This window comes from Tauraco erythrolophus, chromosome 1, assembly GCF_009769465.1.
Source record: "Tauraco erythrolophus isolate bTauEry1 chromosome 1, bTauEry1.pri, whole genome shotgun sequence".
Classification (NCBI taxonomy): domain Eukaryota; kingdom Metazoa; phylum Chordata; class Aves; order Musophagiformes; family Musophagidae; genus Tauraco; species Tauraco erythrolophus.
The window spans coordinates 39,133,193-39,159,964 of NC_141465.1; the positions used below are offsets into that span (position 1 = coordinate 39,133,193).

General features: G+C 36.3%; 1 protein-coding gene across 1 annotated transcript in view; it reads left to right on the forward strand.

Annotated features, from left to right (window-relative positions):
* The window catches only part of CASK (calcium/calmodulin dependent serine protein kinase), a 239,321-nt gene that overhangs the window by 195,274 nt on the left and 17,275 nt on the right, over positions 1–26,772 (forward strand). The window contains 7 exon segments of the mRNA XM_086608529.1: positions 1,352–1,432; positions 7,060–7,248; positions 7,771–7,849; positions 14,811–14,896; positions 16,742–16,810; positions 22,925–22,993; positions 24,367–24,402. Coding sequence (XP_086464655.1) covers positions 1,352–1,432; positions 7,060–7,248; positions 7,771–7,849; positions 14,811–14,896; positions 16,742–16,810; positions 22,925–22,993; positions 24,367–24,402 — 609 coding nt within the window.

Consider the following 26,772-nt stretch of genomic DNA (forward strand, 5'->3'; position numbering starts at 1 on the left):
AAATATATTTTTTACTTTGAAAGTTTGATTGTATTTAAAGTGGAACATTTTTTTCTTCATTAAGATGCTGATATTTATTCTGCCTCATAATCTGATTTTTTTTTTTAATTTTGCTGTTGCTTACTTAAGTTACATAACAAGTTGCATAAACTTGCAGAATTCCCTTACGTCTGTAAGGATTATATATATTACTCATTTTCATCATTTAACCTTTGCCACAACAATAGCGATATTAAAAGGAATACTCCTGTTGGGTAAATGCAGTATCTTTCATGTTCAGTTTGTTTATCTGCAGCAGAGGTTTGATGTTTATATGACTTAGTCACAAAAAAAGATATATTTCTAGATATGAGCTTTTTGAATTGAAAAATCAAGTTTATCAGATAGTTCTAAGAAGAGCAGACGTAGAAATGCAACGAAGGTTGCCCGTTAAGACCAAAGGTAAATAGACACAGATGTTCTTAATTCTTATGCCTGAAAAATAAGTGTTTTATTTGTTTATTTATTGGAAGTAGAAAAAAAAAGTTGTATTATATATTATCAGTAAAAATAAGTACAGTTGTTGAGAGTAGTGTCATAGGAAAACACCGTTCATAGTGCTATTAAAATAGTATGATCAGGAAGACTTCAAAACACTATGTAATAACTGAAGTCACACTAATAGACACCCTGAAATCCTATTCTGCAAAATGTTCTGGCAGTTAATCCTGGGAGGTGCTTCCAGAAGCAAAGATCTCTGCTTTTGTTGTCTTAAGTAGTTGTATGTGAAAATAAAGGTGCAAGTATCAGGTTGCAGGCCAATGAGTTAAAGCTTATTTACTCCCTCCTCCTTCCCCCAGTGATAAGCTGAACTATGGCTCAGATTTTATAAAATATGGAGCTTGGAGGTGGGGTAGCAGATGGACCACCTACACATGGTGTCTTTAACAATTTAATTTGTGGAGAGAAGGTTTTATGAGTATTTTTAATTCTACTTTTAAACTGATTGTTTTAATAAATTGAGACCATGTGTGAAAGTAGCAATTGGTGGTGGTGATATGTGTCACCTATAAATTAGCACTTCATTTATATCTCCATATATTTAGCTGTTAGAGGAGTACTGTCAATTGAAAAAAGAGCAACAGTTTCCTTCAAATCTCTGCTTTAATCTCTCTCAGAAAGAAAATTGAAATGAGGTATTTTATTGTCTTGGGGTAGGGGGGCACATCTCCTAAGCCCCTTCCTGTCAAAATAGTCTTTTGTATAATCATTTGCAAATATTCTGACTAACCAGTGAGAGTTTTCATTTGTTTCATTAATAGCTTTATTTAAAAGAAAGTTACTATGGGCATTTATCTTGCTTATTTGGCAGGTATTGGAAGAAATTTCATGTTACCCAGAGAACAATGATGCAAAGGAGCTAAAGCGTATTTTAACACAACCTCATTTCATGGTAAGCAAATGCTACTCTTACTGGGTTTGGTTTTTGTTTGTTTTTAATATACTTTATATTAGAAAACTTAAGTTCAGTAAGTTCTCCCTAAAATCCTCAAGTGATGAAACTGCGTATGATACAATATACCTATTAATAAGCATCTCTAATCCACTCATCTGGCAAAGTCATTACTACTAGTACTACTGTTGGTCCCCATTACTGTGCTGAAAACTGTCAGCAGTTTGAAGCAATTAATTATGGAGCAGTTTCACTGTCTTTTTTGGGGAGCTGTCTTGCACATAGGAGAATGAATCCTTTTGGATGTCCATAGGTAGAGCTGGGATCTTCCTTTTTCTCTTTCCCAAGGTCTTGTTAAGATAAAGGTGTGTAAATTCATTGCAAAATAAGTGTTTATTTAACATTATTTTACAATAAATCAATAACTTATATAGTCTAGTGAATTTGTGTTACATAACAACTCCTACTGTGTCAGGTTCACAAACCTGATTTGTGGGCAGAAATTGTCCTAAATTCAGGGATGTGTCTGATAATAACTTGGTTCAAGTTACTGAAGTCCAGCCTTTTGAAACTACTTAAAGGATTTCTTTTGTTTGTGCTGTGGATGAAGTTCATAAATTCAGAAATAAGTGTGTTTGCTTTAATCTGCTGTACACCATTGTCAGTTTAAAATCCTGAATTTGACTTTCCCTAATGCAAGGATTATATGCAGGGGGCTTTGTGGAATTTGTTCACCTGAAAGCTGAATTACTGTAAGTCTGAAGGATAAACCTAATTTCCAGGAAAGAGTGAGCTGAAATCAACCTCATATTCAGGTATAAGATGAAATCTGGATAGCTGCATGTCCCAGTGTGTTCTTTTGATGGTCACTGTAGCTTTGGGTGTGTTTATTTTAGTACTTTAGATCAGATCAGGAGTGTGTTTTTGAAATGAATCTCCTGATTGTCCCCTTACAATCCTTTGGCTTGTATCATGAAAGGGTCCCAGAGCACGCAAACTAGACTTCTTTCAGATAAAATTAAACTCAAAGATATATGCCAGATGCCAGTGTAATCCAGCAGCTGATGGGCATTCAGTCCATGGGGCAAGATGGAAGCTGGTGAGAAGTAAAAATTCCTGCAATGCATTCAGTGTGTAGATCAGATCCTCACTAACCCAATTGCTTTAGTTGTTGATTCATTCGTGTTCCATTGCACTAATTCCTAATGCAGACATTGGCTTTTTATGTTGTACTCAGCAACACGCTGATATGTCATTGCCTGGAGATGATACCTATCCTGAAGTCTGTAACAAATCTGGTTCAACGTTTAACAAGAATACTTGCTTGAAATGGAGCATAAAACGAGGTAGAATGGTTCTCAGTCATATTGTAAGAAAACACCCAAGGAAAAAACAAGAACAGTACTCTAGTACTCAACTTCTTTATTTGGAATCTGACAGGTTCATTTATTTTACCTTTGTTTTGCGTATTTACCACACAGTATTGCAAAAACATTAGGCACTGTGGAGAAAGAGCATTTTTTAAGTATGAATTATTTTCAGAGTAGTCATCAATAAAAATTATTGTGGCATATAAAAATTCGATGTATCAAATCAAGCAACAGAAAAAGTGAGTCGGAAATCGTCTTTTATAGGTATCTCTATTTCCACCTGATATCCTTACAGATTTAAAGCCATCTCTCAGGATTCCTTTGCTGCAATTCTATAAAAAGTATTTTCTTATAAAGAATAAGCTGCAATTCCGTAGCAAGTATTTTTGAAGAGGAGTAATTTCAGTAAGTTAGTCTGTGGCATCCCAAGCTAAATTGCTAGTTGATGGAGTCCCTTCTGCCCGTGTTGCATCCTCTCCCTTGCAGTTATTCTGACATTAACCTGACACTGCACTTCGATATTACACTGTGCTAAACTAGTAGAAAACTGCCCCAACAAAACGATGATCCATTTAGTAAAAAGAATTAGAGACAACTGAAATACTGCCAGAGCCAGAATGAGCAAGAGGACAGAAACACGCAGTCTGCCAGGTTAAGGAGGAATGGCACAAACATGTAAAGCAGCAGTTAAATCAGCATATGTTGCTGTGGAGCCATACCTTTAGGGTGCAGATCCCGAGGCATCTCCAGATGTGAAAGAGGGAATCCCATCTTCTCCCATCATCCCCACTCTTGCTCCCAGATACATCTTTTATAAGGTTACAGACCGTAGAAAATTATTCTTATGTGTATGACATTCTGCCAAACTTTCTTTCAGAGCCAAAGCCTGATAGATACTGTTAGGAAAGGAAATAAGTGTATAAAACAATCTTGTCAGCATAAGCTCAATATGTTTGTGAAGTATTGTACAGAGTAATTCTCTGGTTAATAAGTTGCTAAGTTCTGACGCACAGAGACTGAAGCAACAAGGTGTAATAAGTAGGATCATGTCCATTAACACCTGTATTATAACAAAGTATTTTGCTATTATTTATATTATGTAATGTATATACCTAATCAGAAGAGAATGGAATATAGTCTCATTTACTTAAAGACAGTGTTAGTGCTTTAGACTATGTATAGGCCTTTACGGAACCAAAGCCAATAAAGTAAGCGTTTTTAAGTACTTTTATTGGCTTTGAGATCTTCAAGTTCAAAGTTTTTTGGTTTTTTAGTTTTGTTTTACCCTTGCGTGCCTTATAGGTACATTAATAAATTATAAATTTAATCTTTATGTACTTAATATTTTAATTTAAAGAAATGCATGTAAATTTTGCATAAAGGTCTTTCAGCAAATAATTAACTTCAGAATTCTTTAAAAGATTATCAAGTACCTCATTTGTTGTGTACAGGTTTCAAGGAGTTTTCATTCCATTTTACAACTTTGAGTATTTTTTCAAATGTGCCAGTTTTATCTGTAAAAGTTTCTATTTATATTTTTAGTATGTGGCAGCAATTGAAACGTTTGCTGTACTGCAAAACAAACAAACAATAAAGTTTGTTTACTTAATTATAGATTTGTTTTTGCAAAACAAAACAGAAATGTTTGTTTACTTAATTACATATTGAAGTTTTATCCATCATCATGTATCTTCCTACACTGTTCTTTACAGACACTGATCCTGCAATATAGAGTAAAGCAGTTGTTCTCACTGCTTTCAGCAGGATTATCATATTCTGCAAAGGAAAAAGGGTTGGAAAAAAAAATCTAAATTGTCAAAATTAACAGAAATATGTGAAAACAAGTATCAATAAAGGCCAATAGCAGTCTTTATATTATATGTATGTCTGTCTGTATGTTTTTGATATTTAAACTGCACTTGCTGTGCTTTAATATCTGGTGTTTCTGAATTTGTGTTAATTTTCGTTAGCACATTCAGAAGTCATCTAGTATAATGATGAACCTTTTAAAATGTTCAAATTACCATATTTTAACCTCCTACAAGGTGTATATTATTGCTAAAAATATAGTATAAAGCAAGGCACGTATTTGATGTGAAACAAATGTAAAGCCCTGAATGACATAAGAAATGTAATATTAAAGTGTGGAGAGTAGAACAGATACAGGCAGGCACATGAATTTGAATAAGTAACTTCGAGTAGATTGAGCTGAAGGAAGCACAGAAGATCGCCCTACTCTGTTAAAAAGTGCTCGCGCACAAAGCCAAGACCACACACTCCTACATTGGATGTTTTTTGTAACAGCCAGAGCTAAGGCATGGTTGCACATGCATGGTCTTGTCTTATTTGGGACAACTGCAAACCGTTTTCAGGTACTAGAATGAGAATTAAGCTCAAATTAAGAATTAAATGCCTAAACCTGTTCAGGCGCATTCACACCGAAGTTTACACCCAATTAATAAATCAAATTAAAAATTTATTTAATTAAAGTGGTTTAACTTCTATATATGATCCAGGTCTCTAAATATAAAATGTTGCTTCAGTAGTACAGGCTAACGCAGAGGAATTGTTGCAAGTTTGAGCTTAGTAGTTGACAAAATAAGATGAAAACCAGAAAATGCAGTTACAGTTTAGTGTTTAACTAAAAATAGTATTTGTGTAGGTGGACTTGAAACACTGGAAAAACAGGAGGGAATGTGGGCAGAGCATTGCTAGTTTAGGGAGTTCCGTTCCATCATTATAATGCTGAATTCCCAGCTATAGTTTGAAACTGATTTGAGGAAAGGGAACTTAAAGTGTTTGTGATGTTGTCTTTTATAACATGGTACACTTTAGAAATGCTAGCTTGGGAACAAGTTTAGGATTTTGTAGAGGTCATGAAAATCCCATTTCTGCCTTGGATTCCACTTCAGAAATATATCTTGTAGGGATGTTTTTTTATCACTTCTTTTTCAGCTTGAATATTTTAATTGAAGACTAAGATGCTGCAGTCAGATTTCTCTGCCAAAACAAATTATGGTTGATCAATCTCAAGCCTTGCAAGATTGATGGGTTTTGCAAGTTAACGAGCTATGAGCATTGAAATGCAAATGAACAAGATGTTAACTATAATATAGATTGACCTAACTGTGATGGCGGCTGATATGTCTTCTATTGTAGAGATACTGTGAGAACCAGGCTTGATTTATCTGTCCTTATCTGAGAAACCTGTCCATTTGGGTGTAGAGACAGGATCTACCTCTGGTCCTCGATGGGTTGGTATAGGAGCAGAACTTGCATGTTCACATATAAATCGTATTTAGTTTTTGGATAGCAGCAAGCTAGCTATAATATACTCATTATTAAGAGTTGAATGTAAATGCGAAATGGATGTGATACAGGGCTCTTAAAGATATCCTGGAGAACAGTGGAATGTCATACTGTAAAAAAACATGGTACTATTGAATACTGCTTTGCAAATGTTTACACTTTGTCCAGCTTTTATCTTGTAATACTGCGTTACACTTTTTACGGTTATTCAGGCTTCATGTCTTTGCCCTAGCTTGGAGTTCTTACGCAGTTAGTTGTTCTGCTTATCAAAGATATTTAATCAATTACATGTTGTACCATTCTTTGCATCAAGAAACAGAGTAAAACTCATTAAGTAGTATTTGAGCAGCTTGTTGGTTTAGATTGTAGTTTTTATCAGTTATTTTAAACTTCTTGTGTTTGTGCTGAGTCTGCACTCTAGGGGAAGGGGACAACATGGAATTGATTATGCTAGTAAACAACAAAAGACATTATTTCATTCTTTCAGTCAGTACCAATCCACAGTCTTTATTAGAATGAAATACCATAAATACCTTTTCTAATCTGAATACTTTTTCATTTTACTAGGGTAATTATTATAGTGTAGTTTGCTCAGAAAGGTAGCTTCTGTGTCTAGGCACGTAAATAAAGATGGATTAATTCTGACACTTTGCAGGTATCAAGAAGATGGGGGAGAGGGAAGCAGCATCATTCTCATTGAGGTATCTACAGTAGAAAAGCAGGTTTACTCATGCAGATTTTAAAGGCTAGGTATGTGTGTATGCATTTGCAGTCTGCTGAAGTTTATCTTAGACTCCTTTAAGGGAAAAGTTCCTATATAGAAAGTGAGGCACAAATATCTTGAATTTCCTTTAATTTCTGCAAAGTTTCAAAAATACTTATAATGAATGAGTGGGGGGCATCAGAGGTGATGGAAGTCTGATATTTTGTTACTGTAATCTGCTCTAGGCCTTACTTCAAACTCATGATGTAGTGGCACATGAAGTTTACAGTGATGAAGCGCTGAGAGTTACACCTCCTCCCACCTCTCCATACTTAAACGGAGATTCTCCAGAAAGCGCCAACGGCGACATGGATATGGAGAATGTAACACGAGTTCGACTGGTGCAGTTCCAGAAGAACACAGATGAACCAATGGTATGGAAGGAACCTCAGTATTTTTCTTGACTCTTTACTGGTAAAGACCAGTATTATAATGCTTTTAATGAGAGTTTCCGCACTTTGAAGTGGGGTTGCTGGTATAATTGGAGTGGTTCAGCAGCCACTGTAGATACTTATACTCATATATCCTTCACTTAAAATGCTGTGTGTGCATTCATACCACTGCTGTACCACTAGAGCTGTTTTTGTTTAAAAACAACCTTGTAGTAGTTATAGCAGATAGGACTTTAAACTGAACTGGATACTTTGCACTTCAATACAAAATTACGGTTTTAACAAATTAGAATCTCAGATGCTTATATATTAAATTATTGCATCTTCACTCATAAACAGCATCTGTTTTCATAGCTCATATTTACATGAGTGGCAAAGTTTTTATTTTAACCTTTAAAATTTATACCCTGCTTCAAGCTTTTAGGAAAGGTGACTGTTCTTAAACAGTCAAGAATCAAACTGCTTGATGTTTTCTTTTAAGAGTGTAAACATTTCTTTTTGTAGGGAATCACTTTAAAAATGAATGAGCTGAACCACTGCATTGTGGCAAGAATTATGCACGGAGGAATGATTCACCGGCAAGGTAATCATATGTCATAGTTTTGTCTTCAGTCACAATTATTTAGATCATTTGGTACAAACTCTGCAATCTTACATGCTCCTCATTTTGAGTCTTATTATTCCATAGTAGTGTACCTCTGTATCTGGATGGAGTCCTATGAAGTGCCTTTGTTACCTTCCAGTTGCAGATGTCTTCGAGCATTTTGAGATGATGGCCCACTATGTTTCATTTAGGCCTTAGTTAGGATAATGGGAGTATAGCTCAGTAAGAGACTGAAATGCCAATAGTTTCTGGAGCTGTACTTACTTAATCCTCTTTTTTTTAAAAAAAAAAAAATATATCCTTAGACTAATTATAGTACTTTTCCTTGTAAAAATGGAAGCGCTTTGTTCAACAAAAAATTAAAATTTTGCCATATATTTTCACACTGTACTTGAAGATCTTTGTACTTTTGATTTTGAGGCTCATAAAAACCATTTATGAAAAAAAAATATTTCTTGTGCCTAGAACTTGAATCTTTATTTTCAGTTTTCACTACTATAGCAAACCCTGCAGACATGCATCCTTTCTCATCTCTGGTCTACTCCTTTTTCCATTTTGTGTGTCCAGATCAGATGTCAAAAAATAACTGGACTTTGTCCTACTTTAAACAGGTAAACTTTCCTGCTAGGTTGCTAGCTGCACGTTTGGATTGCACCCTTAAAAAGGTTACTTTAGTTTTTTCAGTGCCATCTTTTTCTTTTGATGAACACAATTTTCATAATTTATCAGACCAAAGTTCCTCCTAACCTACTGTTCTATTTCAGAGGAACCTAGGAACAGGTAATTAGGAAGACAAAAGATGAAGCAGGGAAGGGGTACAGCGATCCTTTCCCTGGTATGTTTGCTTCATCTCCTTGACATGATCAAACCTGTCAAGAGGCGAGGAGAATAAAGCTTTTCATATAAGCAAAGATGCGATTCATATAGACTTCTATATTCCTTTAGAAGAGCCTCCAAATTGAAATTTATTTGGCTTCTGAAAGTGAATTTTAAAAGGAGATGACTCTAAGATTCACAGAAAGAAGGTTTTCATCCAACTGTGCTTATGTAGTGGTGATCCTCTGCAAAGCATTGTTTCACATGACTATGTTCCATAATGGGGATAATAAAACTTTTAAAACCTGTTAAAACTACATAAAAAAATCCAACTATTTCTATCCAGTCTATTCTTTTCTTTTTAATTATACAGTATCTTTTATTTCTAAAAATGTGGGAAATTTAACCCATTTCATGTATGCTTCATCTAACATAGCTCTTCTGCACATAGGTTTAGTTTGAAAGCGAACTATACTTCACTGTTTCTGCAGTATTGTCATCTTTTTTTTTAATGTTTCTAATTTTGTTAGTGCTCCAGATGACTCTTAGCTTCACTGCTTCATTTAAAATACCTATATTTAGAATATTTTTACTGAACAGATCAATGCAAATGTAAGTTGACAGTGATCTTGAGCAGAATGTGTCTTTGAATCCTATTGACAAGGTCTGTGGCTTTTATTTGTTGCAGGGGGTTTTTTATGTTGTTTCTACTGTCTCCTCTTGCTATGTGGAAAACTGCCAGGCAATAACAGCAATTACTAGATTATAGATCTACTGGGAGGGTTACAGGAACTATGTAATTTCAGGTCTAGCAATATTAAGTACAAACTGCGCAGTGTCTGTTCACAAAATAGTAGCTGCTGTGAAGTCTGCCTCCTACCTCTATGCCAGCTGTATCTAGTCCTGCTGATTATAGTTGTCCTTATAAAGAAGGACAACTACAGAGAAGCTGAAGTAGGGAGATAGGCTTGTGAAGATGCTATCTGCTTGCACCTTCCAGAGGATCGAGCTCATTGAAAATGAAATACCAGTTTCAGTCATTAAAAATTGTCTCTTTGTTGACTTGTCTGCTTTTTTTAGGGTAAGTAAATGAATCGTGTCTTAGATCTCAGGCTTTTAATTATGTCTTGGCTTTCACTTTTGTTTCTGTGGCTCAACTTAGCTCAGTTGTCCATTCACTTTTTACCTGTGGATTCTGTTTAGGCTATTCATACAGTAAATACTATTTTCAGAGGATCTGCGTATAGCCTGAGTTCTCAGCAGGTCTCAGTTTGTTAACCCATGGGGTTTTTGCTGCTGACTGGTTTTGGGGCATACATGCTTAAATGTGAATTCATTCTTAAGAAGCATTTAAGAAAATTTCCCAATATGGCATTTAAAAAGACTTCCAAAGAAGAGAGAGGACTTATTTGCTGCCCATTTAACCTCACCAGAAAAACAACAGTTGTACATTGTCCATGCTACATTCTCAAAGTGACCTAATGTAAAACACACCAGTTTTTAAAACACTGATACCACTGATAACATTTATCCAATTCTAACAAAATATATGTGATTACTTGGTGAAAATATGCTTATAGATTCACAGCTTTTCACTTTCCAAGCTACAGAATTTTCTTTTGGCTACAAAATATGTTTCCAAATAGGGACTCCAAGAATTCGTTCTTCTTCCTAATAGGGTAGGATTTCTCATACTTGTGTGCTGATCAAGAGTACACACTTCCTAAAACTGTCTTCACTCTGACTTGCAAAGTCAAAGAAGGAAATTATTTACTCCAGAATTACATCCATTCTTTGTTATTACAGATGTATTATACATCAGTAAGTCTTGAATAGCCTAAGTTCTAAATAAACACTGCACTGCCAATAGAAAAGGAACAAAAAACAACCAAAATTATATGGTTAAGATAGGTATCATGGGAGCTACAAATCGTACAGAAGACTCATTATTCGAAGATGTCAAGAATACTCTTTTCCAACAAGAGTATTTATAAAGAGTAGAAAGTTTCTGCAAATAATAAAAGCCTCTTTCCTCAGATTGAAAATGTCTTCTTATGGTTTATTGATACATCCACCCCCCAAAACAGAATGACCATCTACTGCTAAATGTCCATGCGTTTTTCCCAACTTTTATGTATACTGCTCCATTCCAGGCACGAACAGAACAATGTTCATTTCTGTCACAGTAAACAGAAATGGGAAATGCTCCAGAAGATGGGATTTTATTTAAGTGCACTATTGAAATGATTTGATATAGGGATATTATGGAATCTAATTCTCATTCTAATATTTAATTCCATCAAATTTATATTTTGAATAATGCCTAAGAATCTCTATACTGTTCCAGGGCATATGCTCTTTCTGGTTCAGTATTATTGTTTAATAGCAATTACACTTACTTCAAACACAATTTAATTTTGACATGATACAGTCAACACAGAGCCTCATATTTTTTTTAGAATATTTTTTTAAGAATTGGATATTGAATGCCTTCCTGAGAAAGTCTGCCAAAACTGAACTTTCAAAGTGTTTCACTAGAGATTTGGTTATTAATATTCTAGATGTGAACTAGATTAATTTGAAATTCAGATGCAGGACAGTTGCATTCACATTCAGTAAACTGATAATTGTGATAATTTTTCCACTGAAGAGTTGAAGAAGAATTGTGATGAGTCCTTTTTTATAATTTCACTCTCAGCAGATCAGCTCCTGTAGAATTGTTTGATGCATTTAAATGTGGCTGAAGGAATTGCTGGTTGACTTTCAAGGATCATCTCCTCCAAGTTCAAAGGCATTGCATCCCTAAAAGGAAGAAATCAGGCAAAACCACCAGGAGACCTATATGGATAAACAAAGAACTCCTGGCTAAAATCAAATACAAAAGGGGAATACACGAAGCATGGAAGCAGGTCTGGTAACCTGGGATGATTACAAGGAAGTTGCTTGTGTACTCAGAGACCAGGTTAGAAAAGCTAAGGCCCTGACAGAGTCTAATCTGGCCAGCGATATTAGAAATAACAGAAAAGGATTTTATAGGTATGTGAGAGAAAAAAGGAAAACGAGAGAGAATGTGGGGCCTCTCCAGAAGGATACAGGTGACCTGGTTACTGATGACAAGGAGAAGGCTGAAATATTCAACAACTTTTTTGCCTCAGTCTTCACTGGCAACCGCTCGAACCGCACCACCCAAATCACAAGAGGATGCTGGCTGGGTCTGGGAGAGTGAAGAACCACCCAGGGTAGGAGTAGATCAGGTCTGGGAACACCTAGAGAAACTGAAGGTGCACAAGTCCATGAGACCTGATGAGATACATCCATGGGTCCTGAAGGAACTGGCGGCTGAAGTTGCTAGGCCACTAGCCATCATATTTGAGAGATCCTGGCAGTCTGGTGAGGTTCCTACAGATTGGAAAAGGGCGAACATAACCCCCATCTTTAAAAAAGGGACCAAGGACAACCCGGGAAACTACAGACCAGTCAGCCTTACCTCTGTGCCAGGCAAAATCATGGAACAGATTCTCCTGGCAGCTGTACTAAGTCACATAAAAAAATAATCAAGTGGTTGTTGACAGCCAACATGGCTTCACTAGGGGCAAGTCGTGCCTGACTAATTTAGTGGCCTTCTACGACAAAGCTACAGTGCTGGTTGACGTGGGTAAAGCAACGGATGTCATTTTCCTGGACTTGTGCAAGGCGTTTGACACTGTCCCACATGACAGCCTTGTCTCTAAAATGGAGAGACACGAATTTGACCGATGGACCACTCAGTGGATAAAGAACTGGCTGGATGGTCGCACTCAAAGAGTTGTGGTCAATGGTGCGATGTCTACGTGGAGACCAGTGTCAAGCGATGTCCCTCAGGGGTCTGTTCTGGGTCCAGTGCTGTTCAACATCTTTGTCAGTGACATAGATGACGGCATTGAGTGCACCCTCAGTAAGTTTGCCAATGACACCAAGTTGTGCGGTGCCGTGGACTCACTTGAGGGAAGAGATGCCATCCAGAGGGACCTTGATAGGCTTGAGAAATGGGCCAGTGCTAACTGCATGAGCTTCAACAAGTCAAAATGCAAGGTCCTTCACCTGGGTCGGGCCAATCCTAGGCACAAATACAAACTGGGCACAGAGTGGGTTGAGTAGCCCTGAAGAGAAGAATTTGGGGGTGTTTATAAATGAGAAGCTCAACATGAGCCGGCAGTGCGCTCCTGCAGCCCAGGCGGCCAACCGCGTCCTGGGATGTATCAAGAGAAGCGTGGTCAGCAGGTCAAGAGAGGTGATTCTCCCCCTTTACTCTGCTCTTGTGAGACCCCACCTCAAATACTGTGTCCAGTTTTGGTGTCCCCACCATAAGAGAGACATAGATCTGTTGGAGTGTGTTCAGAGGAGGGCCACAAAGATGATCCAGGGGCTGGAGCACCTCTGCTACGAGGACAGGTTGCGGGAGCTGGGATTGTTCAGCCTTGAAAAGAGAAGACTTCGGGGGGACCTAATAGCTGCCTTCCAATACCTGAAGGGAACCTACAGGAAGGCTGGGGAGGGACTTCAGTTTACAAGAGTGTCCACTGACAGGACAAGGGGAAATGGGTTTAAGTTGAAGGAGAACAGATTTAGATTAGATCTTAGGAAGAAATTCTTCAGTACGAGGGTGGTAAGACTTTGGAATAAACTGCCCAGAGAAGTTGTGGATGCCCCCTCTCTGGAGGTGTTCAAGGCCAGGTTGGATGGAGCCTTGAGTAGCCTGATCTAGTTGAGAGGCGTCCCTGCCCATGACAGGGAGGTTGGATTAGATGATCTCTAAGGTCCCTTCCAGCCTATGCCATTCTATGATTCTATGACTTACTCCTGAAGAGTACAGAAAGTTTTTGTAAACTTTGGCCTCTCTCTTGTAGCACTGCCAAGTGAGCCGTTCCGCAGAAGAGATCCCAAAGGGAGTCATAGCAATGATCATAGCAATAGCTTTTCAGGATTCTTCTGTTTGGTTCAGACTGTGCTTTTGTTTTGCAGGCACCCAGCTTGGTTTTCATATGCTTGTCCAGCTGAAAGTTTTGTTTGCATGGTATTCTTTGGAAAAAAGGCTGTTTTGATTCAGTAAAAGAATTGTAAGGATTTTTTCAGGATTCTGGTTGATTGACTTTTTTCGGGTAATTTTCCATAGATATGTTTTAGTTTAGGAAATGTTTGCCAGTTGCTAGTTTTCCAAGTAAGATTAATTATATTATTAGGCACAGTATTTAGAAAAGGATACTTGCACAAATTATTTAAATCGTGCAGCAGAAGGAAATGTGTGTGAAGTAAATGGTCTTGTCATATTTCATTGTATATGAAAAACATCATCTGACTAATGATAAACCATGGAAGTTTTTTGGAGAACTGCTGGAGAATTAGATGGGCTTGAGCTACTGAAGTCAGAAATTATCATCCAAAAAGAGCCTTCTGGGTTGCTTCTAATCCTGAAGATAATTAACTCATTCACTGCTTCCTCCCTAATGAGCTTTTGTAGTGTCTTAGAGCCGTGTTGTAACATGCCATTAGCATCCTGGCTTCAGCAGGTCAGTTAATGACTTGCCTAGGGTAAGTAGATATTCGTTTCATCACCTGACATTGTAGGTAGTCACACCAATCATTACAGTCTAGCTGAAGTCAAGTTTACATACAGAAAAGGCATACTGTAACTATGGCAAATCAAAATCAGAGAAATGAAAAAATAAAACAGTCTGACAGATAAAATTAAGACTATGTCTGGAAGCCAAACTGCATTAAATAGTCATCTGATAAAATACTAATTGAATATCTCTGTTGAATGTTTCCAGCTGACTAGTTGCAGGTAACTTTCTTTTCAATGTGTGGGTTTTCGCAGTGTCCTTATAAGAGACTGATGTTCTCCCCAAGTACTTTATAGAGTGCTGGGGCATCTCATGCTGGTGTATTAACTGCACTCTGAAAGACAAATTCATAATCTTTGGTAGCTAATACATAGCTACCAAAGTCCTTTTCTGAATCTAGCCACAAATCTTATTTTAATGTTGCTTCATATTTATGCCTTTGTATGAATATTAGTACTGTCTTACAGTTATCTCAATTTGTGAAAACGTGTTTGAGGTGATTGTGTGTTTTGTTAACTCTGCAGGTACGCTACATGTAGGGGATGAAATTCGAGAAATAAATGGAATCAGTGTGGCAAATCAAACTGTAGAACAACTACAAAAAATGCTTGTAAGTGCTTGAAATCTTTCTCATGTTCTTTATAACAGTGCCTGTCTTATTTTGTCAAAAGTTTTATGTAATTGCATTGTGACTTCCTCTTTTTCTTCTATTCCTGATAGCCTGCATGTGCATGTAACAGTCTTCTGTGTTCAGCTGTTAAAGCCTTCTACAGGCTCTCCTCTGTTTTTCAGTGGTGGCTTTTTCGCACATTATACCCAGGAATGGTAGAAGGCACCTCCAGGTGTCATTTTTATTTATTTCGTTTAGTCCTATGGGAAAGATCATTGACACCCAACCATTCTTGGCATATGTATGTCTGACCAGCTCTCAAAAAAACTTGAGTAATGGACGTTCCCCAGACTCTTTGGGCAGTTGACTTTAGTGTATAACTTCTACATTTTAGAAAGTTTTTTCTAATGTTTTGAGTTCCCTTTGTTGAAATGCAGGAGTTTCTCCTCTTGTCTCTAGTAAACATAAGAGAAAAAATACTGTTTTCCTCCTATTACTCAAGTTACTGTATAAACATCATGCCCTTATTTTAAATCTCTCAGTCTGTACCAAGTGTAGTCACTGAGTATACTCTTGAGATAAAAGAAACTTTTCTTGACTATTGGTATACTTGCTACACAAAGACCATCACAGAACCATCCAGGTTGGAAGTAACCTCATGAGGTTTCCAGTCCAATCTCCTGCACAAAGTGGGATCAACATTGAGTTCAGCCCAGGTTGCTCAGGACTTTGTCTAGTTAAGCCTTAAAAATATTTAAGGACAGAGACTTGAGAGGACAGATGCCTCTTTGAGCAACCTATTCTAGTACTTTATTATCATCAGAGGGAAAAATGTGTTCCTTAAAGGTAGCTGGAACTACCTTTCAATTTATAACTATGGTGGCTCATGGTTATTGCTGTTACAAAGAAAAAAAAAATATTTTGAGTTCTGACAGTCTGGCTTTTTGCAGGAAAACTCCATCTGAGGTCTTGCTGGTAGATTCAGTTTGATATTCCATAACACTTGCAAGTTTTTCTGCATGCAATCCTAAACTTGGGATCTTGAATGATATCACTAATGCTTTTGTTGTGTCCAGAACCGTATAGACAAGCTTAAGTGACTCCAGGCAAATAGCATTTTTTCGACTCACAGTAAGCCAGCCAAAGAAACTCTAAGAACACTTGAAGCAATCTGCTTACATTTCTGCCCATATCGAGTCCTGCAGTTGTCAGCCGCGTGGTGGCACTTATATTCAAACTGTTATTTAAGAAAATATGGCTGAGCAAATATGTTGCTGCAATCTGCTACTGTTCTGCAGTTAGTACTTGTTACGAATGTTCTTATACTATAGTAAATGCAAACTAGCAGACTCTGTGTTCTCTTCTGATGGAAGACTGTTTCTTACATTTCTACCTTTTTTACAGTAACATGCAGCTTTCCAGAAACTGTGAATATGCTTTTGCTGTTTAACATGTAGGATGACAGGGAAGAAAATGTCACTTTAGTAGCAAAGACTCTGTGGATCACAGGAATTTAGCTACAAAGAAAAGATTGACATGGAGGAATCCTACACATACCTGAATCTGTTACCTTAAAATATAGCTGTAGGTTCTAGACATTCAAAAATTGGTCAGATGAACAAACTAACAATGTATGTTTCTCTTTTAGATTAATGAGAGTCAACTTAAATGTTTGCTTATAAGTGAAATGGTAAATTAGCCATAGCATTTTAACATTTCTGAATATTTACTTTAGGAAAGCATGCTGCTGCTCTCAAGCTATGATGCTTTCTTTTCAAGCATTAGTGATTTGGAGATTTTATCTTCAGTGTTTTCATCTTTAAAGAAGTGCTTCTCTTTTCGCAGAGGGAAATGCGTGGAAGTATCACCTTTAAGATTGTGCCAAGTTATCGTACGCAATCTTCATCCTGTGAGGTAATGAATTTAATGAATCATCCTATTTCTTCCTCAGTCCTGTAACTAACTGCCTGCTGATGGCTGAATGTTACTGCTTTCTGGGAAATTGTTTCTGCCTGTCCTGTTAGATCGCGCACACCAATTTTACAACAAAGATAACGGAACACGAGTAGGTCCCACCTACCTACTCAGCTCTGCCTTCATATTCATCTCATCAGCACCTTAACTAACTCTTTACAGCCTATTTAAAAAAAAAAAAATAGGGAAGGGGATCCTCAACTCATACATTTAGGAAGCCCCTTTTAAAAAAATTACAATTTAAACTCATTCTCCAGGAAGTCTATTAAAGTTCCTAAACTGAGGAACAATCCTCCTGGTTTTTAGGCATTAAACATTAATTTACTGCTTTGGGCTGTTAAGGGTTAATTGAAGAATCTGTTTCTGTATAACCCTGTTGAGTTAAATTTGTTATGGTTGTCTGTAACAGTTACATGTGGCTTAATATTATGTTTCCATGAAAAATTTCTATTTGTTATTACAGAAGTAAAACAGATTTGGAGTTAGTTCTTGTTGAACTAGAAACTTGTAATTACGTTTTTTTGCACAGTAACGTTTAATTCCCTTCTGCTCACAAAGTTATGTTCCAGATTGCAACTGAAGGGAATTAAGTTCTAGAAAATGGCTACTTGGGAGACAGTGTTCCAATTTAAGCATACAGATGGCATATGCGCTATATAGAGGATGCCAGTTTTTCTGTGCCACATGCTTAACTGCACAAACAGTTCCCAAATTAGAATTCCGAGAGTGAAATCACGATCCCTGTTGAAGTCAAGCACCTTATCTTAATTAGAGCTGCAATTTCACCGTAATTGTTTTGTGTCTCAGCAGATGCTAGAACACACAGAAACTGCTATTGTGATTGTCAAAACAATCTGTTTGAAAGAAAAAATTACTGCTGTTTGATTGCCTTCTGTACTTTTAATAGAAGGCAACAAGAGCTAAAAGGTTTTAGAGGTAGAAGGTTTGACAAATTTTCACCTATGAGGCTGATTTTCTTAAAAGGTATAAATACAAAAGCAATAGTTTTTCATTAAATGCAAAGGCTTTAAAAAAAATAAAATAGAAATTCTAGAGTGTGCTGACAAATTTGTGTATTGACTTCTGTGCTGTAAATAGCAGGAATAATAAAAGATATCTCACTTCCTAATATTAAAATACAGAAACTGCTAAAATGCTATGCCTGCTAGAAAGATGGTTATTTGGAGAAAAAAGTTCAGCATACAGCTTTAAATTAATACTAGTGTCAATTTAGTAGTAGCAGTTCAACTCTTTTCCTTAGCTTTGTGTCTTTAGGTTCTTCATGACTATTTATTTCACAGACAAGAGGAAAATGGACTCTTACCTTCCTTTGGAAAAAAACAGCAAAACTAGAAATGTATGATCAAAGACAGAGGGGAAAAAAAATAAGGATGTCTCCTTATCACACTTTGTCACGTTTAGCATTCATTTATTCAGATGCCTCTGAGTCTATTCCACCTGCTTGGTCTCATCTACAACTTCGGCTAGTTTTTCAGCTGTTATGAGTGTACACAAAAAGCCAACATTTTTAAGTCATCCTGTTAAAGCATCACTAGTCCTTTGGTACAGAAATAATTTCTTTTGCAGAATTTTTCACGATTATGATTCAGATGATGAATCAAATTATTAACCATTGATGGAGGCTAAAAAGGAATGTTGAACGGCATTACTAAGACACAGAAAGCTTGCTTCTAGTGCTAGCAGGATAAACACAGAGATGTTTGGTCTTCACCAGTATGATCTTACTAGTTAAGGTATTTTTTGGTAGTATTTCAGATATTTCTATAAATGTATGTTTGGTTTCCTTCTCAGTCATGGACTGGTTCTCACATAGTGTAGTTTTACCAGAAAAGGAATATAAAACAGAATCAATAATTGTGGCGTTTTTTTTAAGACTGCTATCATGGTCACGTCATATGATTGCAAAATATCTTGTTAATTTTGATTAAGAAAACCTAAATGTTAGTAGAATCAGAGGTGATCTGCCTGTTACATACAATCAGTCTATATGCCTTTATATACAAAGGTATGGGGGAGTGTTTTTGAGGCGAATGTATTTTTTCAAAGAACTGAGATTTGCATCTCACTTGCTATGTTTTTCTTCTTTTGTGGGAATTTAAGTGTCATGGTGATGTTTTCTAAATATTATGCCACTTTTGCATGTTTAGGGAGGTCTTGTCCCTGTAGTATGTAATGGTAGTTCAGTGTCACTAGGCAGTTTCCAAAATCCCAACTATTTTTAAGTGTTTTAGGGGTTTTTAGCTTTTAGTGCACCCACCTTTTCCATTCAGTTACCAGGCCTTCTATTTCGTGGAGTAGACTTTGCATGAAAACATAATACTTATGAATTCCCTTGTATAAAAATTTGATCAGCTTATCTACTGAGAGATGACCTGTTTATTCATTGGTGTGGCAAATGGCCTGACTTACTCAGATATCTAGATAACACAGTGGCCAGGATGTTATGTTTACTGGTTCAGATACCCAGGAAATTGCCTACTTACATAAATATGAACTCAAGTAATTATTGCAACACGTTCTTCTTACGGCTAGTGACTGTGTATGCTGTTTATACATTTCAGGTAGTACTTTCTCCAACTGAATAAGCTCTAACTGTGCTTGCATTCTTACTTCATACTGACAGAACACCCTGAGTAACTTTTTTTAGTGTCAGATGTGTGGGAACAATAAGGGAAGTACCTTTTGGGGTTTTTTATTGTTGTTTTATTTGGGATTTTTTTACAAACAACTTTTATTATAAAACACCTTTTAAGTTTCTGATTGTCTTAGTGAAACACTTAAGTTGTTTCATTGACAAGAAAAGCCTCAGTATATATGAGATTTTTAAAATGTAATGGGTAATCATCATGGTTTTTTTCCTTTAGCCTTGGAATGTTTCTGTTAGTGCTCAGACTGTAAGACTTTTTGTAGTCTTAAACCTTTTTACATTTGTATTACAAATGCTTCCAGAAAGGTTCCTTGAGCAAGACCAAAATCGAAATGTACTTGCAGGTTTTTGGAAAGTCTCTCTTTTTTCTTTTAATCTAGCTGTTGTCAGTATCTAATTTGATCAGGCCACATCTAGTAGACATAATTGACTTCTGCTGTAGGATTGCATCTCAAAGACATTGATTTATCATTCATAGTCCACACCTAAGAACAAGGAATCAACACTAAACTAGTTTTGCCATCATCTGGAAATAATTGTGATTGTTTCCGCTAAGGCTTCAGCTGTGGTGCTTGAACAGAAGAGCAAGGATCCAAAAGACTGCTGTTTTGTTATTTGGCTAGGGCTTAGACAAGATTGGGAAGTCTAGATAGTCAATTATACTGAAATACGATGATAGCACTTCTACATGATTCAGAATCGTTGAATCCGCCAAGTGTTTTTCTGCTGTTATCCCCAGAACTAGGGCTTTTTCTGATTTACTGGAGAAGCAAACTTGCAACCAAAGATTTCCAGACCAGTTCTAAGCAGTCCTAGCATTCTACAAGGATCTCTCTACTCATTATTTTGTCTGATTAGACTGTGCATAATACAATTTTTCTCTTAACTTTTGAGTCTGATATTTTTTGCAAAAAAGACCAAGTCCCTAGGAAATTAAGAATCTAAATTTACCTCATTAATGTTTATAAATATGTAAAGGGTGACTGCCATGAGGATGAAGCCAGGCTCTTCTCACTGGCATCCAATGATAGGACGAGGGGAAATGGATATAAGCTGGAACACAGGAGGTTCCGCTTAAACATGAGGAAGAACTTCTTCCCAGTAAGGGTAACAGAACACTGGAACAGGCTGCCCAGAGAGGCTGTGGAGTCTCCTTCTCTGGAGATGTTCAAAACCCGCCTGGACGCGTTCTTTTATGATCTGATCTAGGTGGTCCTGCTCCGGCAGGGGGATTGGACTAGATGATCCTTTGAGATCCCTTCCAATCCCGAACATTCTGTGATTCTGTGTAAATGCCTTTGAAATTGTAGCTGAACTGTCTAATTATTTAAAAATTGTACATATGCCTCGACTAACTTGATAGATTAATTTCTTACAGTTAGTACTGAAATCACCAATAGCACTGAAAATGCGTGTTTTCCTCAGTATGTTACAATAAACATCTGCTTTCAGTAGTATGCTATCTTCTGTTGAGAATTGTTAAAGGAATACAAATCAAAACATTCTCAAACCAAGGAAATTTCCTTCAAAGGGAGAGGAGAGACTTCAAGAGAGTCTGGAAGTAGTGGCATTCTCCAAGTTAGTCTAAACTTGGTTTTCTCCAAATTGCTTGCATGCTTGCATCACTTTCCAAAGCTTTCCCTTACAAAACTGTCACTGACTAAGCAGATCATAACAAACTAGGGTTAAAAAACCAAAAGTAAAATTAATTTCTCACTTCTTTCTTGAAAGTGAGAAATTGGCAGTGACAAAATTGCAGAGCGAGCAGAAAATCTCTATATAAAAGAAGGAAGTCATTGCTTTTTTGGAGAGAAATATCTCTTGGCTGCTGTTCGATAAAGGTGATGCTAATAGTCCCATACGCCAAAAAAAAAAAAAAGGTTCCTTTAGGCTTTTTTTTTCTTTTTTTTTGGCAGTAATGAATAGCTTATTTGGCGTCATTTGGACATTTTAAACTCATTATACTGGAGTGATTTTGTAAATAGAATTAGAGCTGACTTCCCCCAGTCCATTACATGTTGTAAATAACTGTTGGAGCCAAATGAGCATTTTGTTCTTATGCATGTAGCAGAAATATACAGACCTACATACTTTGAACCACAACGATTTTACAGCCATAATAATGTCAGATCTGTCCTCAACTGTTTTTAAAATAAAAGCAAGCTATATATGGAACTTTGTGTGAGTCCACAAAGAGTGCTCAGAAGTTCAAAATGAGTTTGTTGCACATCAAGCATACAGGCAGCAAGAGTGATAAAGCATTATCTGTCATTTTAACTTTTCTGGATGCTTTATTTAGCTCCAAATTCTTGTTTTTAATTTGTTCACAAAGGGCACTTGTGCTGACAAAATGTGACAGGGATAACTTCGTTTTCTTTGAAAACTCTTTTAGCCCTTTTTTCTGCTATCCTTGATGTAGAATCTCCAGACATTCCTAAATTGACCTTGGACATGGAGTATTTTATTCCAAAATTCCTTTGGGAGTAAAGGAGATTTTTTTTTTTATGTACAAATGAATAATTTTATTTCCTGAAGACGTGGCTTAATTATCTGATCTTAAGGAATTAAGTACTCTACAATCAAAATGGCATGTGAAGAAGATTACTCTACATTCAACTTCCTTGCCTGTGCAAGACCTAGGCAGAAATTCCTGTTATCCTTTCTGTAGAATTTCCCAGTATATATCCTGCGTCTAGTATCTCCTTACCGAAACGTAGCACCACACTGTTAGTCTGAGTTGAGAGGTGGCTTTTTTAAAGTGATATATTTTGGGAAAGTTCAATGTTTTTAAGCCCATAATAATGAATGTTGGAGGAAAAAAAACCTCAGTATGCTGTAAAATGGATGAGGAGGGAGAAGAGAGTATCCAACTTCCTTCTCATGTGTTAGCTTCAGTGTCTTGGAGCCACTGCATAGAGATGCTCTCGTAGAGTAGAAACTAATCAACACTGACCACCACCACATAGCTGAAAAAAAGATTTAGAAGCATCTTTAAAATGGAATATGTGCCTCATTCTATTCAAAGTATTATTCAGCATATAATTTTCAGGTAATTACCTTTAACAAAGATACCAGTATGACTAATGGCCTTTAGCATTGTCAGCCACATGAAATCTAAGAGGTCCCAGATACTCCATACTTAAAAAGCTGTTTGATTGCTAAGGCAATATAAAAATAGTTATTACTTAGGACACATCAAAATGTCAAACCTGAATCTTAAACTATAGAAAAACTTTTTGGATTTATGGAGTTCGTAGTGTGAAAACTTTCACAGATGAAGCAGCTAAGCACATGGTTATAAGGCTGTGGATGTAACTGTTCTTTTAAATATATCTGTGTTCCTGTGATAGTGTTGTGTTGTTAATGAACCTTGTGTCTTATTTCAGAGAGATTCCCCCTCTACATCCAGACAGTCCCCAGCTAATGGTCATAGCAGCACTAACAATTCTGTTTCGGTAAGATTTCCAGTTCCACACAGAGAAAGTGTGAAAGTTTTGTTGGTGCTCATCTGCCATTACCGTTATACTTATCGTGTGGTCAGTGGAAAATTTTGTCCTGCTTATAGAACCAAGGTTATTACGTATGTAACTCCCCATTTTCTTTTTTAAGGGTTTTTTCCAACATATTTTCATTAAAGGCCGAATAATGAATTAAATGTTAATAACTGTAACGTGACACTTCAATCATCCTTCAGTCATTGTTAGCAGTTTCCTCAAAACTAAGCAAAGGTTTAAAGTGGACGTTTTATTTCCATCCTGAACGTTGGAAGCAGTGTTTGAAGAAAGAATAACTGTGCAGTTGGTATTTCAAGACATTATTTTGAGTTTTGTGTTTTGAGAGACCTCTGGAACGTGTACTGGTTTCCGCTATCTGAGTTAACGAATTGGTGTGCCCTCTGCTGTTGTGGTACGTGCACATACCTTGTGAAATATGAGCCTTGCCTGGATATGAAAAGCAAAAGGAAGTGGCTTTAAACTGCACTACAAACCAAGCTATTATCATCACATCTTTAACACAAAGTACTTCTGTTTCTTATGTATTCAGGTAGAAAGGTGCTGTTGATCTCCTGTTTTGCTAAAGTATATTAATGTTAAAATTTGTGTTGTTCATCATTTGTCATTGTTTGGACCAATGTAGTAACTGTGCACGCAAGTTCCTTCAGTAAAAGTGCTGTCAATATCATGAGTTCATGGGACTAGCTAAAAAAAACAAACAAAACAAACAAACAAAAAAAAGAAAAACTGAGTAACTACTCCTTTACTTCTTTAACTATTAAAAAACCTACAACTTAGAAATTATTTGCCACAAGGTAAAGTCCTTATTAATTAATACAATGAAAAATAATCATGTGGATGAAAAACTTAAGAAATTTTTGTGAATTGAATTGAATTTGTAACAGGATTACTAGTTATAATCTTATTCCATCAGCATAATTAATCATATCATATATTTTTAATAATAAAAGTTTTAGTATTTATAATAGCCATCCTTCTCTTTGAAAACAAGACTATTAAGTGGAAAAGGCATTCACATAAAGAGCCTCTTTCACTTGACAGTGCTTTTGTGTTGAAGATGCTGAATTATTTATTAAAAAGCACATTCTCTATCTGCTTAAACTTTTTACCTGCTTTCTTCAGCTTGCTGCTAAACAGCCTGGGTTTGATTTTTCTTTAAGAAAAAAAATACTTCTAAACATGGGTCAATGCTTTATACTTTTGTCTGACTTACCGTTTTACTGTCATGTACTATGAATCACTAACAAATGGTGTTGTATACCCTTAAAAAGTAAAATGAAAATTTCTTCTCCTGGGTTGACTTTATTCTGCAGGACTTGCCATCGACAACACAACCAAAAGGAAGACAGGTGAATAGATATCCTCCATGGGAATTTTTTTAAACTTAGCTGCTAGTGAACACCCCTGCTTATCTTTTTCCCCCTCATATTGTGTATGTGCTGGACTAAAACATATAAGCTTGGAAAATTTGTTCCATTTTTTTCATTTTTCTTTTTAACTCATTTGTTTGTGACTAATTCAAAATAGCATTTTTCTTTCATGTGTCCATATGTGTGAGAGTTACAAAGTCATTGTAAATTTAACTGCAGATGTTATTTTAGTTCAGAATGTACTAATAGATTTACTGTTGTGCTGTGATCTGTGCAGATTTTCATCTTAGAGGAAAGCTCAAATTTATATTTTAGCTGAAATGAAGACTAGTAGGGCAAGTGTCTAATAATCTAAAACATTTTACTGACAAAAATTCTAAAGCTTGATTTGATCTATAACTAATTATTGACATTAACAAAGCTTTTCAAAGAAAAACATTAAAGACAGTTTCTATTAAGGATTGATAAGTCTGAAGATAGCCTCTTAAATTATCAGTCCTAAGGCCCAGATTCAGTAACCTTGCTTAACTTTGTTACCTTGGCCTGATGGTAGTACACATCGTCATGGACCAAAGAAAGATCTTCCCCTCCAGAGAGTTCCAGGAAAACCCTCAAGGGCTCTGCAAAGGATTCTCTGTGATTCCCTTTGCAATTTTTAAGAATTTATATTTTTTACTGCAGCCTCCAAATCAACACATACCATCAAATGATTGGTGATTCATCTTCAGTAACTGCTCCATTTGTATATAGCCCTTCCGGAATCTGCCTCTGAATCTTCAATGGTGGACTCAACTTTTTTCTCTACCAAGGGTTTTATTAAAAACTCTTGCAATTCCATTCAAAAGAGACAATGAACCCCATGATCTGTTGTCTTTGAAAATCTTTTTATACTACTGTCTGGTTAAGTTGGCTGGAATATCCGTTACAAGAATGGATTGCTCTCACTTCATTTCCCATTTTTAAAGCTTACAGCTATATGGTTCTTGCAACTTTCTGTTGTCTTCTGAAGTTTGCAGCTGCCTGAAGGTAGTCCTAGAAAGGCTCCATGAAAGACCTTCCAAGCTGTTGGGTTAGGTTTTCATTTGGCTCTCATAGGGTATTTTTCCCAAGAGAGGAGACTTTGTTCAAGGCAATGTCAGAATAATGGTGTTCCTCATACTCACACCATTTATAGTTGCCAGGTTTTTTTCAAGACTTCTCCCATTGAACCAGGGTATTTTTCTGTTAGCTTGTCATCCTTGAAGACAGTAAGGGCTTGGATAACAGATATATTTCTATCTGTAAGGAAGTCTTAACATTCCATGAACAGACAATGTATGGTGGATAATGGCTCAAACTGGAGCAGGGACCTGAAAAACAAGGAAGTTTCTAGATGGTAAAAATACGGCTGTTTCTGGACCTATATTAGATCACGTTGAGGGGAAATAAGGGATTGGTTCAGTACTGATTACTTCACAGAAAGACAATTACTAAATAAACAGCTGGTTTCAAAATATGCTGGTTTTCAGGTGATTAAAAGAGGTTGGATTACTTGTCTGAGCTCACACACTCAATGCACAGCTGAACAAGGGTTAGATTTAGTATGTTAAAAGTTGAGTTCTATATTGTTGTTAACATCTGATGCCCTCACTATAAACAGATAAAAATGCATCAGGTACAAGGTAGTAGTGATTAGCCATTTTAAGTTAAATTATTCACATGTTGGGTTGCAGATTGGATTACTATAGAAATGAACTTTTTAAGTGCCATGAATAGTGCTAACACTGCATAGTTACAGCTATTTTTGAAGCAGAATTTGAGCAAAATTGAAAAGTGTTTGTTACAGTTTAAGGGAAGGATATTACTTTGCAATGTAATTTAGAAAAAAAAAATCCAGTCAAATCAACAGTAGAATATACCTGTCTGTCTGAGATGCTATAGGGTGTTTGAAGTTCATAACCTGTAGAAATTACCCATCTTGGACATGACATTTAATTCCAATTTTAAAGTCCTTGGATGTATCAGGGCTGTAATTAGCAGCCAAAATTAGAGATCACTTTTACTTTTATTTTCTAAGGTTGAGACCTCATTAACTCACAAAGCCAGGATTGGTGTACTATTTTAAATTGTGAAGTCAGAATCTGAATTCTTTCTGTTAAGGTGGCTTAGAGAATAACTTACTCAAATTGTTAGTTTTCATCTATGCAGGAATAGACTTATACTGAAAAATCCATGCAGAGTATTCCCAGATTCCTCCCCAGTAACTATATGCAATAGATGTAACACAGGACTTCCTATTTAATCTATTAAAAAAAAAAAGGTACCAAATTTTCAGTTTAAATACTGAAGATCAGTAATGTGGCTTAAGTG